At 49.6% G+C, this 23,958-nt stretch overlaps 1 protein-coding gene across 5 annotated transcripts in view; it reads right to left on the bottom strand.

Moving 5' to 3' along the window:
- The window catches only part of Mitf (melanocyte inducing transcription factor), an 86,884-nt gene that overhangs the window by 13,295 nt on the left and 49,631 nt on the right, over positions 1 to 23,958 (bottom strand). For 3 of the 5 annotated variants that reach the window (XM_048786999.1, XM_048787000.1, XM_015495073.2), the window contains exons 3-6: positions 11,289 to 11,516; positions 10,229 to 10,312; positions 8,239 to 8,334; positions 2,070 to 2,187 (exon numbers count right to left, since the gene is read on the bottom strand). In XM_048786999.1, the coding sequence (XP_048642956.1) occupies positions 2,070 to 2,187; positions 8,239 to 8,334; positions 10,229 to 10,312; positions 11,289 to 11,516 (526 nt within the window). Of the gene's footprint in view, positions 1 to 2,069; positions 2,188 to 8,238; positions 8,335 to 10,228; positions 10,313 to 11,288; positions 11,517 to 12,550; positions 12,790 to 23,958 lie in introns of those variants that run through there. The other 2 variants (XM_048787001.1, XM_048787002.1) reach the window with 2 other exon arrangements.

The following is a 23,958-nucleotide window of genomic DNA, read 5'->3' as shown; positions in this document are numbered from 1 at the left end:
AAGTTGTTAGAAACTGGAACTGTCCGGGGCACCACGACGCACCTACACAACATCTCGTTTTCTACACACACACACAGAGAAGCTTGGCTGACTGCACTCCGAGTACGATCACGCTTTCTAAAATGAGGGCTTTAAAAGAGTCTGCACTTTTTCGGATCACTGTGGATCTGATTCACACAAAAACTCAGCCTCCACCAATGGGTACCGGGACAGTCACAATGGTCCCCGGGGTGCTGCCCACGTGTTCCAGTGTTAGTGGGAGTAAAAATAAAGGACCGGGAATCTGCTGTTGGAATTCCATCATCAGGAGTCAAGTTTTCTTTTCAGGCCAAATCATTTTCTGGTTTTTGATTTGCTGCCCTTGTAACCCCCTGGCATGGAAACTGAGTCAAGAAGCTCCCAGGCCGGACCTCCACGACCTCCCAGGGGTTCTCAGTGGACATACACTGGGAACTTAGAGCCAGGTTCTGTCAGAATGTGCCAAAACAGAATCGCTCACTGACTCTTGGGAGCAACTATTCACCAGTTTGAGTCTCTAAAATGTACACAGGGAAGGGGCCAGGAGGCATCGGGTGGCAACCGCATTTAGGAAGTTCTACTTGCACACTCCGGCGAGGCCTCTGAGCTAGGAGCTGGCCTTTCGCCTCACACCCAAATCATCAAAACCAAACCCTCTGTTTGACCCATCGGGACCTCAGAGAGCTCAGTCTGCTCTGAGGAAGGGTGAAACAGTTCATCACCAGTTTGTCCTTTACCTGGAGACAGCAAGACCTTGAGGTGCACCCACACGTTTATCTCGTTATTAACGCATGTGTGGGGTCCGTGCTGTCCCAACACGTGGGGAACTCAGCTGACAAAACGCTGTGTGCATGACAGAGGTCCGGGAGACTGTTTCTGAGTGACATTGCAGGTGTCTGTCACAGTGCACCATGATGTCACAGGGGTGCCTCCCCATGTGTCCCTGTGTGCCGACTCCTGTGGGCCTCTGTGCACATACGCAGATATAATGCAGAGGCTGACTCTTTAGACTGGGAGGGTGGACCTAGCCACTGAAACCGGCCTGGTCACATGAAAACTGAGTCAAGAAGCTCCCATGCTGGACCTTCGCTGCCTGGAGGAATGGGGGGTGGCTTTTACTCCATGCCCCTCTTCAAGAGCCCCGAGGGCTTCTGTTGTTCTTTCTGCTCTTGCCTCCTGCTGGGGTTCTTATTGGGTTTGGGGCTTTGGATAGTTTTATTCATTAATTATTTCAATTGAAACCCCAATTAATGATTTTTTTTTTAAAACCTTTCTTCAGCCAGTTTTTTGAAATGCTTTTTTTTTGAAAGACACGATCCCACAGGATAGGGATTTTCTCCCCCAAGTCCGCATCCCCACTCTTTGTGCATCACCCCACTGGCAGTAGGCTGGGAACGTGGGGTGGAAACGGGCGGAGCAGGGCCAGCCTCACCAGGGCAGAAGGCCAGCTCTAAGCACCTCCTGCCTCGGTTCCCCTGAAAGTGGCAACTGGTAATTTCACATCTGCCCCAAGGACAACCAACCTAATGGCTCCATTTTATGATTTACTCTCCCCCCGCCGTGTAATAAACCTTTTTCACGTGATCCAGCAAAAAAAACACCACGTGGCATCTGAAGATGTGAGAAATACGCAGTTGGCACAGCCCACCCGAGGGCTCCAGGTGAGTCAAGGAGATGCAGAGCAGGGTTCCCAAACTCAGCACCACCAGGGCCTTGGCAAGGGATGTAACTGCCAGGTAGGGCACAGAGGTCTGCAGGGGAAGCGCTGCCTGCCCCCCTGACCCAAGGGGCACGCACGTGCAGACCATGACCAGTGCCTGGCAACAACCGTGTCCCCATCCCCAGTATCTCAGGAACCCCTGGAAACCGGGAGGGCCATGTATGAATCCTCCATCTTAAAATATCACACCACATTTTAACGACTTCAGAGACCCCAAGAAACAGGTCCATGGGTCACACACGGTGGTCTAGACATTACTGCACTGGTCCCCGTGCCTGGCGAGGAGGGCAACAGGAAGCCCCCATGAGATGCCCACCCACTGGGCACGTACCTGTGAGCTCCCGTTTGATGTTGGGGAGGTTGGCAGGACAGGAGTTGCTGATGGTGAGGCCAGGGGGTGGCAGGCCTTGGCTGCCGTAAAGGTCGATCAAGTTTCCAGAGACGGGTAACTGGACAGAGAAACAAGGACACACGTAAACCCTTGAGCAATGACCAAGTGTTTCAGATAAAATTCACGTCCTGTTTTAGGCTTTACTTAAGGAAAATGATGGAAGGAGGGAAGGAAGGAAGGAAGGAAGGAAGGAAGGAAGGAAGGAGGTAGGGAGGGAGGGAGGGAGGGNGGGAGGGAGGGAGGAGAAAAAGGCAAAACATTTTCTTTCAAAAAGGAAATACGACATAAGTATTTTTCTTCCCTCACAGGTATTAATTACAAAGAGGAAGACGAAGGGGCAGTTTCACACCACAGAAGGTGAGCTGCCTCTCTGGTGGCTTTATTTGGAGCCTGAAGACACTGGGGAGGTGGCACACAGATTCTCTGGCACAGCAGGCCACATGCAGGTGCAGAGGGAACGGTTCCTATAGCTCTGAAGTCGGGCTCTGGGGACAGCCTTGCCCCTCACAGAGCTCTTGGTCAAAGTCAATTTTCTGACTTCTTTCTATCCAATGTTCTTTTTTTTGGAAAATGATTTCCTTATTGCTAAACAAATTTCCTTGAAACTGAAATTTTTCAGAAATCCACCAGAGGGAGCCACAGACTTTAATAAAAGACAAAAAAAAAAAAAAATTTCAAAAAAGCATGAAAGGAGCATGTGTGTTCCCAGGCTAGTTCAAGAGTCCTTGGGTTTTCCCTCTAGCTCTGAACTGCTGTCAAGGTGGAGAATTCATTTTTCCTGGCGCTGACTTCCTTTGCAGGGATGTGCATTTCCTGGTCACTGGTTGGACACGATGGTTTTATTCGCCCTTTTTTGTCCCAAGGGGTCCAAGACCTTGCCTCTCCCAGTGGCTTAAGTGCAGCTGTGACACCAACCGTGCAGGAAGAGCGAGGAAGGACACCCTTCCAGGCAGACCCTGCGGATTCCAGGTCACACAGCCCCCGCCCCCCCCCCACCCCGGATCGCAGCTGGATTGGACTCCACGTGCGAGGGAAGTAACTTCAGAAAACATTTGCATTTGATGGGATCATTTAGTGGCCAAGAGGTGTCTAATAAAGGCTGTGCCCAACACCCAGGGTGACCAGCCCCCATCAGAAATGCTGAGATGTGAAGTGTTTGGGTCCTTGGCACATCTGCATGTGAGATCGCACCCGCGTCCAAACACTAAATTCACCTCTGTTTCATTCACGCCTTACGCACACTGCCTGTGGACACATTTACAGAATAGCTCGGTGCACCTGACTTTTGCCTGTGGTGTACCCCGTGAGGTGCACTCGGGGACTCTCCACTGTGGCTTCGTGTTTGCACTGAACAAAGTTTCAGATTTTGGAGCATTTTGGTTTCTGGACTTTCAAGTTAGGGGTGCTCAATCTGCAGTACTATTCGCCCTTTCAATGACCATCAGGAGATAAAAATGGAACCTTTTGTGTTTCCCTCCTTGAGAGCCACCTGCATCTATTCCTAGGATGGTTTCTAAATCAATCCATGGATTTAAATCAGTCCATGGATCGAGCCCCTGGCTAGACAGGGGGGTGTGCACCAAGTAAGAGCCTTTGTGGCAGGGTAAGTTGACACAGGCTATCAGGACCAGGGTGATAGACAGGACAGGAAGATCAGCAAGACCCAGCACCACTGTGTCCCTGTTGAGGTGACATTTACTATATAACTGCATAAAACTACCCCCTCACCCACACACATGCAAACACACACACACTGAGCTGATTTAAAATGTCCTTGACCCCCATTGTAGGGCCTTCCAACTAAGGAGGAGTCACTGATAAAAAGTGGCTTTCATTATTAGCTGTCACTCCCCTAATTGGCACTGTTTGAAATAGGTCACCTTCTCAGGGTCACCTTGCCCAGAGCATGCAGGCTCCTTCTTGTCCTACTTAACACCAAGCGAAAGGCCTTCCCACATCCCAACAGAGCCCTGAAAATGGCCAGAGAGCTGGGACTTGCTGGGATCATAGCACCCAGTAATGGCTCCCAAGTCTCACGCCTCTTTCCTGTCTTGCTGGAGTTTCAGATTCGGGGGAAACTGCACGTTAACAAATCAAGAACGTCACCTGAAGATTCCAAGCAATGAGCTAAAGGGAAAACACCATGCCCCTGTCTCGGGAAATGCAAACGGTAGGTATTACATTTTCATATGCAAATCGGATGAAAAACAGGCAATCCTGTCATTAGGATGATTTGTTAGGGAAAATAACAGGCAAGTGATATGGATAGCTGGCCTGGAAAAGAGGCACCCAAGTCATCTGATTCCAAACCTCTCCCGAAGGGGAACACATTTTCTCATCATATTTTATATGTCTATAGTACACAGACATATATACACTTAAGAAGGTTTAAGAACTATTCAGCATATTGGAAGGCACGGTGGTGCACGCCTGTGATCCTAGTGGCTCAGGAGCCTGAGGCAGGAGGATCACAGTTCAAAGTCAGCCTCAGCAAAAGCGAGTGAGACCCTGTCTCTAAATAAAATACAAAATAGGGCTGGGATGTAGCTCCATGGTCAAGTGCCCTTGAGTTCAATCCCTGGTACCTCCCCCCACTAAAAAAAGAGAACTATTCAGCATATTTAAGAACTCATTCTGGGTTTTATCCTGGGTTTTGCAAAACAAAAAAACAAAAACAAAAATTCTGTGCCTCCCTTCTTGGTAACAAAAATTCCCCCATACACTCAGTTAACATAAAAATAACATCAAAAAAGACACCTTTGGGACTGAGAGGAAGGGACGTCTTCTGTAGACAAGGTTGTTTTGATCTTCGATGGTTTTTCTGGAGCACTGACTCAGTGGATAAGAGTTCCTCCCTGAGCTGGTGCACAGAGGACAGCTAAGGTCCCACTGGGAAGGAGGGAAGAAGGTCACCCCTGCCTGTGTTTTTTTGCCCCCCATCGTGGTCTGAATTGAGTTCTTCAATGTTCTGCTCCACCAAAATGAATATTTTCCCAAGAAAATGATGATTGTGAGCCATTATTATTTCTTCTCCCTGGACGGTCCCCTTCCCCGAGTATCAATTGCACACTGTTAGCCCAAGCAAACAGGGACTTTTCTTCTTTGTGAAGGGACAAGAGGCCCTTGTGCTCTCAGAATAGTTATTGCTGGACGTCAATTCCCTTAGGATAGTTTCCTCTCTGGGTTCCTTCCACTTTTCTTTTGTTAAGTAGTTAACTTGAAATAAAGCATTTCAAAAAATCAAATAAAAGGGAAAAGCGCCTACCATGAAGAACACTGAATTTAAACTTTCTGTGGGAAAGAAATGAAAATGGGGAGGGTGGAAGCAGCTTGGTCATTTAATTTAGATGACTATCCCTCACGTCTGTGAAAAATTGGAGGGCGGGAGTAGCTGACTCCTAGTGGGGGCAGTGGGCCGGGACTGCTTTCTGTGGATGAAGTCATAGTTCTCACTTTGATTAGCTGTGGCAGATGCAATCCTTATCCCCGTGTTACAGGTGACACACTGAGGCAGGGGGTACAACCACTCGAGAGCACGCATGCATAGCCCTGCTTCCAAGCCTGTGTGCCCAAACCCTGCATTTTACCGTCCTTCCCCTGATAGCGAAGTGCCTCGATGATTTGTAGTAAGACTTGGAAGGGAGGCACTTTGCCTTTTCTGGTGTGGAAATGCACAGAAGTGGATGCTGGATGAAGTTGGAGCCTCTGCGGTGGCTGCGGGGAACTGCTCTCCTACCTGGGAACGGATGCACCTGGTTCCAGAGCATCCTGCCTACCTGGAAATGGCCCTGATCCGTTGTTATCCTCTCCACTGAGGGGCGACGGTCTGGTCTCCCCCTCCAGGTGCAAGCCCCATGGTAACCGGGCACCCCTCACCTTTGCATCTATAGCACCCACCCCTGCAGGTTCACTCAAGGGAGAGCAGGTTCAGAAAGCATCCAGGAGCAGTTAGGTCGGGGAGAGCAGCACCCGATGCCCGGGGGCCTTGACCCAGGACACGTGGGCACCCATTCTACAGGGGGAGCATGTGTGGGTGGGGGTCGCTACAACTATTTCCAGAAGGGTCGTCGCATGGAAGAATTCATGCAAGCCAGGACCCAGCAGGACGGCAGACCCCCGCTGTGAGGGACACTTTGATTACTCGGTGATGGTGCTCTTAGAACAGAGCTTGGTACTTAGGAGTGCTCCCTGAACCCAGGTCAATCAACAAATAAATCACAATCAATATCCCGGGGATCTCACTGAGTATGACTTATGCTTCCAGTGATAAACACTGTGCGTTATCAAGCGAGATGACTGTGTGAGGCAGGTATAATTTAGAGCCCTATTTTACAGGCAGGGAACAAGGATGTCAAGAAGTCAAGTGACAGCACACTTTGGTTCCGAACCCAGGTTGGTCCACTTCTCCACAGCCCAACCGCTGTGCTGATCCTCCGCCAGAGGCCTCTTGAGAAGCCCGGTGTGAGGACACGCAGGGGGAGGCTCATGGGCCCAGCAGGGGGTTGGATCATTTGTCTCCCAAGGTCCTCACCATTGCAAAAAACAAAACAAAACAAAAACAAAAACAAAAAAGCAAGAATTTCTGAAACTAGGTCAATTCTACAGGCCTCTTGAGTGCGGCCAGGTGGCCAGTGAGGACCACTGGTAGAAAGACCCCTCCCACGGCCAAGCTCTGGGACCACAGGCCCACTGTGGCCGTGGGGACGTGAGCACACCCACGTGCCGTGGCACATTCGTGAGTTCCCAAGTGCTAGCTCTCCGGGGCATTCTGCTCACGCCCACCCTCGGATCCCAGCTGCTGCCACATGCAGTGGCATCTCAGGGATGCTCCAGAGGTTCCAAGAGGGTTGGGAAGGTGGCACAGGAACATGTGTCAAAATGGCCTGGCATCGGGTTCTACCAAAATCAGGAGGTGAGCTTCCACGGTGGGAAACAGACAAACACAAACCTGCTAGAAGCAGGTTTGAGGTTCCAAGGGGAGTCCTCCCCAGCCCCATGTGAGTTCAAGCAAATGAATTAAAGAACTGGACTGAGATGAAATAGGAAATGCTGAATATATAACTCCGCTTGCTGAGGACCTGGTGTGCATCAGGAAAGGCCCTCTTCTGCCCTGGCTGGGGCAGTTCACTACTGGAAGGTTTGGTTTTTGTCTTCATTTCATTGCGGCAAAGTTAACACACAACATGAAATTTACCCTCTTTGCTATTTCAAGGTGCACAGCTCAGCAGTGTTAAGTATATTCACGCTGCTGGGAAAGAGATCTCCAGAGTCTTTGGTCTGGCAAGTTTGAAATCACAAACCCATTCAAAAGCTCCCTTGCTCCCTCCCTGCAGCAGAGGCCCGCCTGGCAGTCCTCTACTGGGAAATGGAGGAGGACTGTACGGCCCCCCAGCACACCCAGCTCTGGCCACGGGCTCTCCTGAGAGACTGTCCAACCTGGCAATAACCTAATGCCAAGGACAGAGGCCACCTCAAGGTGACTCAGTTGTTGCGAGGACTAAGTAGGATGTGCAGGGAGACTTTGGGAGGACAGCAATAAATGGCACAGGCACCAAGAGGAAGGAAAAGAACACACGGACTGGGCTCCGAGTTGTGGAGAAAAGCTGTCCCACGCACGAGGGCTACAAGCAACACACAGGGCCCCGTGACCACGGCTGCTGTACTGAGGTTGGAGGAAGACGTGCTGCTGAGCAGGGTGACCTCACGCCCCCCACCACCTGGGAACAGGAAGGAGCCCCCTTTGGAAGCTGGATCGACTCTTCAGGTCACTGTGAACCACAGGGAGGAGCACCAAGCGGGGCACGGGCCATCGGGGGAATTACAAGGCTGCCTTCCCATGAAGCCCACTTGGACTCCAGGGAACACAGAGCTTTATCCCGGGAGCCCGAGAAACTCATGAAAGACCCTTCATTTCCAGTGTCAAGGTCGCTTATTTGTGAACTAAGATAATTCTCCATCTTTTTGTTGGTTGTTGTTATTTTTAATTTCTCAATGAATCGGTTAAGTATGCAACCCAAAACTATAAGAGTTCAGGACAAAGGGAGAGAATAATGGAAATATCTCAAGATTTTCTAAAACAAACAAACAAAAAAAACAAGACCATCAATACCGTGTTTGCCATCTGCAAGGCGGGGTCCATCAAGCCCAGGATTTCCTCATTATAACTTGATTCCAGGCTAATGATGTCATCGATGACATCATCCATCTGTAGGAAAAAGCCACAGGAGAGAAATGAGCAAAAACTGTGCAACACTCCCCAAAAGGGACCTGTCCCACCTAAAGCGATAATGCTCTTTAGTTAGATCTTAAGAGTGACCATCCTCTCCCCAGTAAGATGGAAACACAAGACCACTAACATCAAGGACGCTAAGCATCTGTGGCCAGCATCTGAGGGGTCCCAGGTGCCCAGGGCTGACCTAGGGATTTGCATGGGCTACATCTTTTACCCGGACACAACCCTATCGGGGTCGGTGCTGTTACTGCAGTAACCATCCGGGTGAGATGGAGAAGTGCCTGCCCAGAAGCACACCCTGAAGCAGGCTGGAGCCACAATCTGCCCCTGGCTTTCCCCACTATGCTGAACTGCCTGTCCTGAGCAGGAAAGATGGCAGGAAGCCTCTTCTTGAATAACAGCTGCCACTTCCTGGTTTCCCTTCCCATACCCTGCTGGAGGAGGAAAAGGCAGAAGGGAATTCAGCCCCTGGTTCCGGAGGCCGTGTAGACACTGTGGCTCTCAGGACCCTGGCTGGCCCTGCCCGGATCAGCAGTGGTGTGTAGAGTAACCAGCTTCTTGCAGGGCAGCCAGTGAGCACTGTCCCCCAGGAGCCCCCGGGACGACGTACTCCCGCTACATTAATCTTATCCCTGAGGCACCCAAGCATCAGGTAGGATGGTAAACAACAGCGATGACACGTGCACTGCGGCAGTTACAAGAGAAGCCTGCAGACACCTCTCTGTAAACGGCCCACGTGGGCGAGCCAGGTGCCATGGGTGTGCCCACGTCTGCACAGAGCTTCTTCAAGGGGACCTCAGAAGGCACAGGGATGCTGCCCTGGGTCCTTCGGCCTCCTGTTAAAAAGCTGAGCTCCCACGTCATGGGCTTGGGACAGAGTCCTGCTTGTCCCACTTCTCAGCTTAAGGTGGAGTCTCCAGTGCCCAAGAGGCGCCATATGCCAATCCCTGAAATGGGGGCTAATGATGCTCCCCGTCCTGTTGGCTTCTGGGGAGACCTCAGGATAAACCGTAGAAGGAATTCACTGTCAGGAAAGGAGTGGACATGTGAATGTGAGAATTACAAAGTGATCCCTCAGAAGCATAATGGGCAGCCAACTTTGCAAAACTGCTAGCAAGCTGTTACATCCCATCTCTGGGTGGCACTAGTTTTGTTTGTTTTTAATGGATGATTTCTAACTGAATCCATCATTGGTTTTAATGAAAATAACATTAGTGCGCTTAATGTGCTTGTTTTTTTTCATATATTTTTTCCTCTCCTGACAAAAATCATACAAGTAGATAGTGGGAAATCCAGAAAAGTACGGATCACAAAAATGTTCCATATTCTAATACAGAAAATTGAAAAGCAAAACATAAGAATTCTTTTTGTTGATTACTTTCTCTGTGGCATCTCTGTATGCACACGCATAAACACGTAAATAGATGTCACATAATTTATTCATTAAACAGGATGCTGTAGTGGAACTTTTCGTTACTTGGGAAAACCGCCATTAGGTATTATTAAATTCATCATGTCTCAGAGCGTGTGTTCTGGGAGACTCCACTTATACGCTGATATAAGTGACACATCTTGCTACCCTGCTTCCCTACCAATCTGTGTAACACACAATGATGATGGTACACAAATAAAGAGCGTTTATGTCTTATTAAAACTCATACACCTAAGCACTTTCTAACGAACCAAAGCAATGTTGGGGAAACATACATTGGATATATATAGCTAGTAAACATACATTGGATATATATAGCTAGTAATTATTTAATGGTGAGCTACTGTGAAGAAAGTGGCCCTGTTCATAGCTTTCTCTACTTAAAAAAAAAGAAAGAAAGAAAATCAGTGGAGGAAGGCGGTAATCGGTTCCTACCTGCATGCACGAAGCCCGTGGGTGTGCGTTCATGCTGGGGCACTCGCTCTCCACCCTGTTTTGCTCTTCAAACTTATAAAACCCCTGCAAAACACAAGCCAGAAGAGCCCTTGGTTTGGATTTGCAGGTGACTCTGTGGGGACGTGTAAGCGAGGCTGACAGCAGAACAACAGGATGAAGGAAGCTCTCAGACAAGGTAGATCCACCCGGAGACAGAGGGGTGAAGGGGACCTCGGGCCAGTCATCTTGCTAGATGACAGATCTGGACAGAGAAATGGTCGGTTTGGGCACAGGGAAAGGACATGATCCCTCTCGTGATTAAAGTCACTTCTGAACTTGAACATTTCAGAGTCCAGGAAAAAGTTCCAATAAAAACGAGGCTCATCATCTCAGAATTTGGAAAGAAGAACAGGCATTAAACCACACCTCTCCTCTCGGGGATTTCTGTGCTCCCATTTTGATGCGACCGTTAGCTCGCAGGTCTGTCTGAGTCTCATCTCCAATCCAGCCTTTACCAAAGCGGGTGCAACAGGCAATTTTATCATGAAACCCGACGCAGGCAGCCATCCACCCGTGGTTTGTCTGTCAGAAACTCATGGGCCGTATTTTTCAAGTCTGGCACGCCAACGCTGCTTGTTTCTTTTATCTTTTTTTTTTTTCACTCAGGGAGAAATAAAAATAATATTCCAGACACTCACAGCGAGCGGCCCGGCCCCACCGCCTGTCCCACACCTTTTCTATTTCTGCTCTTCCTCTTCCGCCTCTCCGTCACCCCTCTGCATCTTCGCCACCCCCTGAGCTGGAGGGCAGGGACGGAAAGAGGGCATGGGGCAAGGGAAGCAGAGCCCTGCTGGGGAGGCTGCTGTCAGGAGCAGTGAACTCCGAAACCCAGACATGGGGGACAGGAAGCTGGAGGGTCCGGACAGGCCCTGGTGGCTGAGGCTGGGTGGACGAGCGAGCGAGCCCATGGTCAGGGCGGGAGGAGGAGGCAACAGACAGGTACTGAGTGGGAGGACGAGGAGGAGGAGGAGGAGGAGGAGCAGAGAGGAGGATGCATTACCTCTTTGTCACAGTTGGAGTTAATCGTGAGCAGGGCCATGGGGCTGTTGGGCGCGCTGCTCCCCGGCACCGGTGGCATGACGCGGTCGCCTGGCTGGTTTGGACATGGCAAGCTCAGGACTTGGTTGGCATGTTTGTTTGCTAAAGTGGTGGAAAGGTACTGCTTGACCTGCTGCCGCTGCGCTTGCTGTATGTGGTACTTGGTGGGGTTTTCGAGGTGGGTCTGCACCTGAGCACAGCCGGGGAGGGAAAAGAAGACAGCACGTTATTCCCAAGCGGCGGACGGCTGTCCTCCAGGCGCCCAGCAGACCCACCGGCCACCCAGAGCAAACTAGGAAGCGCCCCTGGGTACCAGGCACCGCGCTAAGGGATTTCAATATTATTGAAGTCTAAAGTCCAACACGTAGGATTCGGGGGTAAGACTCTGTTTTATTTCCCTGCTAATTAACTACCCATCTCTGTCAAACCTTGTGCCCTTCTTCTCTGTCTACTCATTAAAAGTTTGCAACTATCAGTAAGGCTAACGTGTCTCCAAGGCACCTGAAAACATTTAGTAAGATCAAAGTCACAGTCTCACATATGCATATTCAGTGTATCACACTTTCCTTGGCAAAGGGAACAGCTCTCTGTTGAAACACACGCACATACACACAAAATAATCCATCCAAAACTCCTTAAAAAGTCACTGTAAAAAGCTTGTAGAATGTAAACATTTCAATGTTTAAATCAGCTGGTCGAGGATTAACTCCTCCTCCTTTAATTTGAATGATTAATATTTTAATTACAAAGGAATTCAATTAAAAACACAACTCCACGCTAAACAGGTTTAAAAAAAAAACACACTTAAAACTTATACACTTAAACACTTACATGTATGAGTTTTTAAAGTCATGACTAAGTCACCCAGATACTTTTTATCCTTAGAAACATTATTGCAGAATTATAACTGCTTTTTTTAAAAAAAAATCAATGACATTCAATTTAAAGTGACTCTTTCTTTCCCTGATAGACACAATTTAATTGTAAGAGGTACAGTATGAACAGGAGATGGAGATCACACAGCCACACGCCGGGGAAATAAACCCCACCATTGACCCTGTTCAAAACTCTCCTGAATTACTTCTCATTGCATCAGACCATAAACATCCTAAAAAGAGTAGATTTGCCCTGACTGAGCACCGTGTGCTTACTACAGCCACATTAAAAAGGTGAATCAGCCAACCGGCATGTCAGAAACCAAAGAAGAACAGGAAGAATGCTCACCTGATAGTGATTATATTCTAGCATTTCCAGCATAACAGCGTTCTAGGTGGCCCCAATCCAGCGAGAAACGGCAGATTATTCTCCCTCCACTTTCTGGGACTCCAACCCCAAGACTGGCTGGCCTAGGCAAGCACCATGACCAGCGGCCGAGACGCCGCCCGAAGCCTACCTCCCAGCCCTGCTTATAACAACCTAAGCTAATTAGCTACGCATGTAAAAACCATCCTCACAAGGGGCTTTTTTTTTTTAAGCCGTATGAGTTTGGTCTTAAATATTGATATCAATTTTCCCCCTGGCTTGACGTCACGCTTTTTTTTCTTAGATATAAAAGAACCTTTTTAAGGGATGAGCTATCAAAGTCCAGCTCAGTGGCAGATCAAGGCCAATTCACGATTCATCTTTCGTTCCGGTGGTATTAATAGACAATGGCATTTCTCTTTCAGCAATAGGTTAGGAGCTGGGCACCCCCTTTGGGGCAGTCGGTTGCCCAAAAGCTACTGCTACACATGAGACCTTTCAATGGCCACATAACACTGCCACTTCCGAGTACAAGAAAACCTCTTTCAGAGAGGAGGGCCTGCTGCATTTTTGACCTCAGCAGCCTCATCCTGCGCCCTGGTCTCTGTGCTGGGAGCTCTTAGCTGGGTGGACACGGGGCTTGCTGACGTCCCCCCCATCAGGAAGAGGGGGCTGCCCTGAGCCAGATTCGAGACACATAGCACTGCATGCTTCTTCATGTAGGAAAAAAGAAAGGTCTTCCCAATGGAGCCCTCAAGTTAGGAAGCATGGGCATGTTTGCTACAGATTTTCTAGTATTATTCTCAGAGCTAGAGAACAACAGTTACCGATATACATAATTGATGCATTTACGTGTCTATTCTTTGGATCATTATGCACTACTACGTGCTCGGCACTGCAAATCACAGAACACGCTGAACACAAGCCCATATGAAAAAAGACAGCATTTCCTTCATAAAAGGAGGTGAGGCAAAAAAAAGAAAAGAGCAGAGCTGGGGGGGGGGGGGCGGCTCGCCTGTAATTCCAGCAGCTCAGGAGGCTGAGGCTGGAGGATCACAAGTTTGAAGCTAGCCTTAGCAACTTAGCGAGACCTTGTCTCAAACTAAAAAATAAAAAGGGGCTGGGGAGGTGGCTCAGTGGTTAAGCACCCCTGGGTTCAGTCCCCAGGACCAAAACAAGAGGGAACACACACATATTTTTCAAAATCATGATGAATGCCTAATGAACACTGTTGAAATGGGAAGATAGTATTTTCAGCATAAAAATGTTACATTTATCAATTTTGTCCAAATACTCAGCATCGTGACATCCTTGGAGATGACCACCTCGGACTCTCTCCAGTGCCTGACCTCGCCGCAAAGAGGTCTCGGAGACATTTGGAGCTCCATAAAGGGTCCAGACACGATAATGACGAGGACAACAGACACTACAAAAATAAACAGAGGCGGCGGCGGTGGCGGGCGCAGCGTGCTCTGCTCACTGACAGTTGGAGAAGAAAGGGCTGCATGTTTAAAAATAGACGCCAATTCACCCACAGGCCCTTAGTCCTTAATGAACCCGAGTTTCTGCTTCACTCAGGAACAAGGCCACCTGCTCCTGGCCGGGCCCTGTCACGGAGGTCCCACACGTGCAGGTCTCGGTGGCCCAGCGGGTTCCCTCATCCTCTTGCCCTCGGCCTCCTGAGTGTCCAAGCCTTCAGGTGAAGGCAGCCGGCCTCCCAGCAGGATGCGCAGGCACAAGGTGGTAGCTGTGAGGAGGGACTGGGGCAGCAGGGACAGTGACGAGAAGAGGGCGCATCTTGAGAAGGCTCAGAGGGGCCACACTGCGGCCCACTTGCTCTGTGACGCACCAGCCCAGGGCTCCCAGCGGTTCAAGGGCAGCTGGCAACACCAGCTTCTTTTAGTAAGTAAAATGCTCTGGATTTAAGTAACGGACAGCTGTTTGTCTTATTCTGCCCGTGGCATGACACCAATCAAACACGTCCGGGGCTGGGCTCTGCCCACGAACCCTGAGAACAGGCTCTGTTTCCCACAGTCCAAGGGCACAGGGCCTGACGGACAGTCCCTGGCGAAGGCCTACCATCTCCCCTTCTGGGAAGTCCTGTGCAAGTCTAGGTATCGCCTGGTGCTGCTGCTTTGAGAGACCAAGTCCCTGATACCTCAGGGGACAGGTGGCTAAGAATGTGAGGCCTGAGTTCCGATTCTGGGTTTCCACCTGTTATTCCAGTGACCTGCGGCCAGTCCTTAACTCCTCCCGGCTCTCGTGTCCTCCTGTGTTCTCAGGGAGCCATAACAGAGCCCGCACAGGTGTGTCTGCACCATCCAAGGAGGCACAGGCAGTACCCACCACAGCACTCCACCAGGGCTTTATCTTAGGACACTTTAAGGCCTTCCGAGGGACCGTGTCCATGTGGGTTGTGCCTCTCGACACTTACCCTTCTGGGAATTAAAGTGGAGACCTCCAGAAACGGAGGGTCATACCCGCCACGTGCCCCTTGGTGTCCAAGTGACATCGTCGCGGCCTGTCATGCAGCCTTTGAGAGTTCCCCAGCCCACCGTGGGATGGGAGGGAAACAGGAGGACGGTTGGTTCATTCCGAGAGCAGTTTTGACGGACAGAGCCTGGCTAGGGTCCTGGACACCCCAGGCTCTCCAGTCACACTATGAGAACCCTGATCTAGAACACGGTCAGCATGGTGGCACCATCTGCCCTGGCCACATCAGGCATGACTCTGGTGGCAAGTGGGACCCTCATGCAGAGCACGCTGGAGGAAGATCCTGGGTGGGGCCCTGGCACCTCCCAGCACTACCACACAGCTCTGTAATCCATCCCAGGGGTAAACCCGCTCAGCCATCGAATTGACAGCTTCTTAGTAACTTTGCTCTCATCGATTTTGAAATAGTCAACCAGTCACGCAAATGAGAACATGCACATAGTATAACAGAGGACAGAAACATCTTTATGATTTCCTGATAATACCCACGTTTTTGACCTTTAAACCAAACACCCGTGTTAAGGACTTCAGATAGCAATGGCTGACCACCATTCAGTACAGCTCATCTCTGAAGCACAGACTGCAAAGCAAAACTAGGACACTATCCCAACACCCCATTTAGGGACACCAGTCGTGTTCCTTATGAATTCTGCTTGCAATCTGAGTGGCAGCGTGAAAAATCCAAAGGCTTTGGAACTCTGCTTCTTACTGTGGCCCTATCTCTCTGCCGTTTCCTTCCTTCTCTCAGATCTTGAACTGATAATGGAAGAACTGGACTGGATCGCCTCCTGACCACCTCCCTGTAGCTCTGCCATTTCCTGAGTGAGGCTGACAGGCCATTCTCCATCAGTTTCATTCTAAAGAGATCCTGGAGTACATCCCTGTCCAGGTAAGACTCCGCTATAAATGCCACCATCCTGCGGGAACAGGACTTGCCGGGGCAGAAGACCTTCCAGCAGGTCGACTGCCCTTCTGCTCATCCACTGTTACCCAGAATTCGAATAAAACTGAATGGAGATTCCCACAGCCCTTCAGTTTATGATGGATTTCACTGTTTCCCAACAAGTCAACAGAGTGTTGATATCCCTCATGTGGAGGGAGAAAATTTGTTCTTCAAGGGACATTAAAGGGATTACTCAATGGCTATTCACTACCATGACCCCACCACCTTCTTTCTAAAATGTTTTTTAAATATCAATTTACAATAAGTCAATTATGTGATCATAACCCTTGAAAAAAAATGGTGAAACAGAAAACTAGAACCCAGAGCTCTGCACAAGTGCTCTGCCGACTGAGCTCCGCCCAAACCTGGCTTTGTTAAGTGACTGGGGCAAGCCTTGCAGGGTGGCAGTCTGATGAGGACCAAGGCCCCCTTCCATCCCGCAATGGTGACATTACCAACCACAGGTGGCACAGGCCCAGAATGTGAGTTCTAGGACACGGACTCTCGCTTCTGTATGATCTGTGTGAAGGAACCCTCAACCAAGAACGAGGGTGACGAGGACATGAATCCTGACCGAAGAGAGACGCAGCCAAGGTGGGTGCCAACGACAAGGGAAAATAAAGAGTCCATAGAGAGGAAGGGTACACAGGACCGAGGCGCCCCACCAGCTCTCTGTTTCTGTATGGCCTATCAACAGAAGAGGGAATCTGTTTTTTTAATATTCATTTTTTGGTTTTAGTGGGACACAATATCTTTATTTTTACATGTATGTGGTGCTGAGGAAGGAACCCAGTGCCTGTGCATGCTAGACGAGTGCTCTACCTCTGAGCCACAACCCCTAGCCCCTAGAAGAGGGATTTTACGTTTTCAAATAGTTGAAAAAAATCAAAAGAAGACTGACATTTCACGATGCACGAAAATGACATGAAATTGAAGCATCAATGATGAAAAGCTTTGTCGACACACAGTCACACCTGCGCCTCAGCACAGCTGAACAGTACCCCAAAATGAGGAAAGGGGGCATGTACCCTGGGAGCCCATGTTGACCCCCAAAGCCTGAACTAGCTACTCTCAGGCTTCTTATAGGAAACGCTGACCCTCGCTCCCTAAGGAAAGTTTAACCAAACTAGAATTGAGCTTTCCTGTTACATAGAAGCTTTATCAAGGTTTGCAGGAAGGAACGGGGTGATTTTATAAGGAGAAGTAGAGTACCTACACATAATCTTATAGTCGTATTTCCAAATGTTGTCTAAACTGGAGGTCCTCCACATAAGAAGACAGGGTGTGTTCCATCATCCCCATCTTAAAGACAAGAAGCAGACGTGCTGGTGAGAACCCAGAGCCAGGTCATCACGACCCTGGCCAGGGTGGAAGATGACAGACACACTTCACTGGGGATCAATTTTGATCCCGGGCTTTATGTGGGCAGAGAGGGAAGGACAGACCCGTGTGAACCAAGAGACGGGCTCATGTCCCAACATGCACACGGCACCCACATGGATGGCCTCTCAGCCCTGGCCTGCAGACACTCAGATAGCCCTTCCTACCTCATCACTTTGTGGCCTTCTGAAATCAGAGACAGGAGTTGTAACTGTGGGGCTGTGGTTGTGGCTCAGAGGTAGAGCGCTCGCCTACCAGGCACTGGGTTTGATCCTCAGCACCACATAAAAATAAAATAAACACATTGTGTCCACCTATAACTTTTAACATTTTAAATTAAATTTTAGAATAAACATTTTTTTAAAAAAAGAGTTGTAACTGTGTACAGATGAAAGGAAAATAAATCTACTTTTCTACAAATCTGATGTTATAATAGAATCAACTAGACCAGCCCTACCAAAAAGTCCTAGCAAGTCTCTTATCCAAGCTAATGACCTGTAACAGGGTGCTTATTATAAGCTACAAGGTAGGAAGGCTTTGGCTGCAGGATAAGCAATATTTAATGGACGTAGAATAAAAGGTATTATCTTAAGGAAACTCAAAAACACAGACTATGGGAAAGGGCGGGGGCAGGGGGTTAGCAATGATGGTGGAATGTGATGGACATTATTATCCAAAGAACATGTATAAAGACATGAATTGGTGTGAATAAACTTTGTATACAACCAGAGGTATAAAAAATTGTGCTCTATATGTGTAATAAGAAGTGTAAGGCATTCCACTGTTACATATAAATTTTTAAAAAATTTTTAAAAATTAAAATAAAAGAGGAAAAAAAACAGGTTATTTCTTCTCTCTCAGACTGAACCAAAAATCATGAGAACAAAAAGAACAAGTTTTATATCAGCCAGATAGAAGCAGGACAGATCTCACAGTGGTAGCTACCTCTCTGTGGTGTAGTTATCATTCTGGAATAAAAACATCACTTTCAGGAGCAAATTTCTACAGGGGAGAAGAAACAAGACCTGGTTAACTTAGTCACCACTTGTTTAAAGAGAAAACCATGAATTTAGCATCCTGCACTCTGAGGATCCTTTCAGTTATTATGAACGGCCTTAATAATAACAAACAGGAAGATTGCTACTTATTAGTAAAACCAGAATTCCTGAGGGCTGAGGTGGTGGCTCAGTGGTACAGTGCTTCCTAGCATGAGCAGGGCACTGGGTTCGATTCTCAGCACCACATAAAATAAATAAATGAAACAAAGATCCATCAACATCTAAAAGAATATTTTAAAAAAACAGGAATTCCTTCTTAGTAAATAGGAAGATTGCTTTTTAAATATAGAAAACAGGATCAGTATCCATTCATTCTAAACTCTCTGCCATATGCCAGACATGAAGAATTTTATATGCATCCCTAGCTTAGATTAATCAAAATTCAGCTAAGAAAGTCACTTGGGTGGCCATGCAAGATATTCTTGAAAGTCTCTGTGCAGTTCTGTTTGGGCTTTTAATGTATGGTGACGACCTCTGATTGACTACAGAAACAGCTCTTGAAGAGATCCGATTTTGACCGTTTTAGATTCTTATTTGGAGCTGCAGCATTGACAGCATCTTCACTATCACCCTCTTGCCAGAAACAGAGAATTAAATACAGGAATGGGTGCAAGTCTTATGTGCAGATAAATCACTGGGGGACTGTGTTACTGCAGAGCATGGCTCCGTAAGTCTGGGATGGAGCCATGGGTCCTGCACTTCAAACAGGCTCCCAAGGGATGTGATCCTGCAGGCCCAGGAAGCCACCAGCCCTAAGCAACAGGCTCTAGTACGTTAGTCACATAATCTCCTTTCGTTCAACCACTATCCCTTGCACACCATCCAGATGCCAGGCAGGGAGAGCATCTTCCACAGGATGTTCCTGAAGGGCTCACAGAGAAGGTGACTTGTGAGCACAGATCTGATGCTGGTGGGCGGGGCGGGGACAAGGGGAAGGATGAGAGCCGCCTGGCCAAGGCCAGAAGCCCAGGGTCTGAGGGAGTGCCTGGAACAGCAGGAGAATCCACATTCTCTGCTTGGGGTCCTTCCACGTGCTCCCTGGGCCTTGCTGACCTCCTCCTCATTCCTCCTCAGCCTCCTTTGCTAGAGGACTCCCTGGCTCCCCTCCTACAGAGTATCTTGAAGCCCAGAACTTGATGTTATCTACCCACAATCGCAGCCCTGCGGATCCAAACCCACCACATGGAGTGCTTACTGGACACTCGGCAAATCTTCAGTGAATCAAGGAAAAAATGAGGACAGCGAGGCTGAAGAGCACAGAGGCCAGGAGCTGAGGCCCAGGGCCAGACCATGCAGGTGCCTGTGGGAGCTGCTGGCTGGGACTGCAGCAGCCTCCAGGAAATGAGGGGTGACAGTCCCTTGCTCACCTCGGCTGCTTCAGAAAGCACAGGAGGAGCTGGTCCCCAGGCCAGGCAGCTGAGCCACAGCCAGCCACTTACTCCAAGAGGGAAAGCTTCCTTCCTGCCAGGGTCAGCCCTCAGCTGGCCAGTCCTCATCTAGGAGACAAGAAGCCACGGGGCCCCGAGGGCGTGAAACACATGACCACAGGCCTGGGGGTCTGCCTTCATCTCTGCTGCAGACCCCCTCCCCTCCCCCGACCCCTGTACAGCATGTCACAGCTAGAGGGCAGGCCCCCAGCTGGTAGTGCAGGGACACAGACCTCAGGTGGGATTACCCACCTACCCGGTATTTAGAGCTCTATGGATTTGTCACCAACAATTAGAAATTGGGAGCCTTCTGACACAAACTCGGGTCTCTGGGTTTTCTGCAAACACAAGAGTAAGTAGTAACACTGAGTGTCACCCTGGTGGGCCAGGTGGCACCTGAGAAGCTGCTCCCTTTGGATATGGCCCTTGCTCTCCATCCCCCTCAAGCCCACCACTCTCCTCGTGCCCACCAACACTGGCCGGCTTCACTCACCAACCCGCCACCCACGGGGACACTGGATTTGCAAACCCGCCTGACCCTTTCACCCCCACACTGCTAGAGGTGGCTCTAAACCTGACCGAATGGCAGTGGCATCAGTATGCTTAGAAAGCCACTGGAAATGAACACTCTCATTTGAGAAATCGGTAGAACTTTAACACATAAAATGATATAAAATGATATGAACCTTTAAATCCCAAATATACACCCATCTAGCTACTTCTCTGTTCTAGAACTTTCCTGGGGAGATCATCGGCTACAGGGGAGAAGAAACAAGGGTGCCCGTCAGAGCAACGTCTGTAACAGGTGTGGGGATACTAGCATCCAAGGGCACACCGTCTGCTTTTGTCAATAAAACTTTATTGGCACACAACCATGTCCACTCATGTATGCATAGTCTATGACTAATTCCAAACTCTTACAAGAGCAGAGTTAAGTAATGTACCACGTGTCCCCAAAAGACTAAAATGTTTACTATCTGGTTGGTTCTTTAAAAGAGAAGTCACTTGTTAATTTTTTAATATTAAGAAATTGGAAATAAATGTGTAAGAACAGACAATAGATTCAGATATGAGACAGCCACAGAGTTTGGGCTTCTCAGCCTTGACACCAAGGGAACCAGGTAATTCTTTGTGCTGGAGGCCGATTTGTGCTCTGGGGGATGTTTGGTAGTGCTTTGTCCTCCCTGTTAGAGGCCGGCAGCCCCTGCACCCCTAACTCCAGTGGAGACCACCAAAAATTGCTCCAGTTGTTGCCAGATGCCCCCGGGGTAGCCGTGCCTCCTGATGAGAACAGGTGCATGCAGCGACAGGTGCATACAGGTGGCTACCACACAGCCGCTGGTGTCCAGGCTTTATGAAGTATTTAAGGAGCAGGAATGCTCTCAATTCACAGGGGACCCTGCAGCCCGGGACACCCCGCAGCCCGGGACACCCCACACCTGCTCTCTGAAGAGGGTCTACCATGTAGCTGGCACACACCGAGGCCACAGACAAGCCAAACCCAGCTCACGGAGAGTCACTCAGCACAGCCTTAGAGGAGACTCTCCCTGCATGATGAAACCAAGGGGCTAGTGTCTTACTTATTTCTTCTACATTTTCCATAAAGGGAAGGCACTAATTTTATGGTAAACTATACATCCCACAAAAATAAATGCCTATGGGTCTAGGAGAATAGAAAACAGATGAATCACTCCATTGAGCATTTGGCCAGCAACAAATAAAACCGAGAAGTTGTTACACAATGGTGAAATCTGCCTTGTGTCACTTTATTCTGGAAGTATTTGATCAGATTAGGAGGGCCCTGTTGGTTATGAAATTCCTGGTCTCACACTGGAGCCCAGACAGTCCGTGTTTGTATAATATTTGACACATTTTTCTGGTTTCGTAAAGGGCTGTGACTCCCGGCTCAGTGGGGCCTCATAATGGCCCTTTGTGAGGCTGGCCAGGGTCCCCGCCCCCCAGGGAGTTAAGGAGCAGCATCCCACGTGCTAGAACTTTTCCACGGCCCCCCTAGGAGGGCCTGAGTCCAGACGTCTTTTTGTCTTAGCCTTCCTCCTCAAATGCACCCATTGTTTCCAGTTTATCGGGTATTAGGGATCACTAGGCCGCTCCCTGCGTTCACAGGGACTCACGCTCTAAAGGCACTGGCCCTGGTGGGGTTTGTCAGAGATGGACGCACTGCCTGGGGCCTAAGCAAAAGGTCAGTCAGAAAGGCCCCGCCAGAGAGGAGCGCCGAGCGCTGCTGGTATGAAGGTCAAGTCCACAGAACCGAGAACTGGGGAGAAGCAGCTGCCTCCTGTTAGCAGACTCCAGGGCGCGTGTCATGAGACCGAGGGGTCCGAGGGGTCTCTGAGCACCCGTGGAGTCTGGGCAGTCCCTCGGGCCTGCTTTATGCATTATGCAGTGACGCTATTCCGACCCACCAAGAGCAGCAGCCGGGCGACGGCTCCACCTGGCTGCCAGCGCTGCGCCAGGGCCTAGGGCAGGCCCACCTCCTGACGGGCACCCATGCCACCAGCACCCATGCCAACAGCACCCACCAAGCACTGGCAGCCAGCAATGATGAGCAGAGGGGAGGCAAAGCCCCAACCTCAGAAGAGTCGCCTTTAAGTTGGGAAGCAAAAACAAGCACCAAGTGACCCCAAAAGAGGCCGAATCTCACCCAGGGACAAGTGTGTGCAGAGAGTAAACAAGGAAGCTGCTGAGAATGCCCGGGAAGGGACGAGCAGCCAGCCCTGGTGACGCCCCGGAGGGCTCAGGCGGGAAGCAGCCTGGCAGCTGCAGGAGAAAGAGCGAGATCAGCAGCCACAAAGCTGGCACGCCGGAGCCGGACCAGACCCTGCGTGTCCTGGGAGGCCGTCAGGGCTGGATGCTGTGGTCCCCACAGCCCCGGGAGGAACCTCTCTGCCCCCCATAGGAGGCTTTGGAAAGTTTGCAACAGGGAAGTGATGACATCTGACAAACACTGCAAACCGTCACTCAGGGGGTGCTAGGGTTGGGAGGCAAGAGAGGACAGGGGCCCTGTGGCCAGATGTGAGCAACATGGTGGTGCCTGGTGGGAAAAGGATCCAAGCTGCTGGGTGCTGTCCCCGGCTTCCTGCCTGTGTCGGATCTCATCGAAGAACGGCAGACATTAAAAGATTCCTATGCAACACTTGGGCATGCCTCCCTCCCTCCCCCATGAGGAAGTTACAAAGATGCACACAGCTATAAAATACCTCCTATGTACCCGCAAGGGTCCCCCAAGCTGAGGACAGGGCCCACACAAAGAGAAACGGGGCAGAGAGCTCAGGGTTGTCAAACACCTCGCTGGCACCTCAGCTGGACCTGAGTTCAAATCCTGGGCGAGTTGCTAAAATGTTTCGGACCTCAGACTTCCATTGGTCGTGGATACTAACTTCCTGACAGCTGTTGGTGAATGTGAGAGACAGAACAAAAGAAAAGTACATACCACACAGCCAATGGTCAGTAAGGAAATGGCATTCTCTATTATTCCCTTAAAGTCCGGCTTTCACAATCAAGGAGATCAGTTCATTGAGCTCACCCCGCTCAAGAGCATAAGGCCGCCAGGAAGGAGAGGCGAGGAGGAGGGCGGGCAGGGCCGTCTTCACCCTCTCTCAGGCATCACTTTCTCTTTAGCTTTTCAGTTATTCAGACATAGACAGGGACGGAGAATGTAGGAGCCATGGCAGATACAGGACTCTCGGAGCCTGGGGCGTGGGCAGCTAGGAGCACCACACAAGCTCCCCCCAACCTCTCTCTCTCTTGCAAGTGTGGCTCAGTCGCTGATGCTTGAACTGGGCTTCAGGGAACCGCCAACCCCTAAAACCGTATGCAGGACCAGGCATGGTGGCACACGCCTATCATCCCAGGGACTCGGGAGGCTGAGAAGGACCATCACAAGTTCAAAGCCAGCCTCGGCAACCTAGTAAGACCCTCTCTCAAAATAAAAAATAGGAAGGGCTGGGGGTGTGGCTCAGTGGAGGAGTCATCTGGGTTTGTGCCCAGTGCCAGAACAAAACCAAAACACTAGGCAAGCTTTTCTTTTTTCTTTTTTCTTTTTCTTTTCTTTTTTTTTTTTTTTTTTTT

The sequence above is a fragment of the Marmota marmota genome, unplaced genomic scaffold (assembly GCF_001458135.2).
Source record: "Marmota marmota marmota unplaced genomic scaffold, marMar, whole genome shotgun sequence".
Classification (NCBI taxonomy): domain Eukaryota; kingdom Metazoa; phylum Chordata; class Mammalia; order Rodentia; family Sciuridae; genus Marmota; species Marmota marmota.
This window is presented reverse-complemented; position numbering and strand designations above follow the sequence as displayed.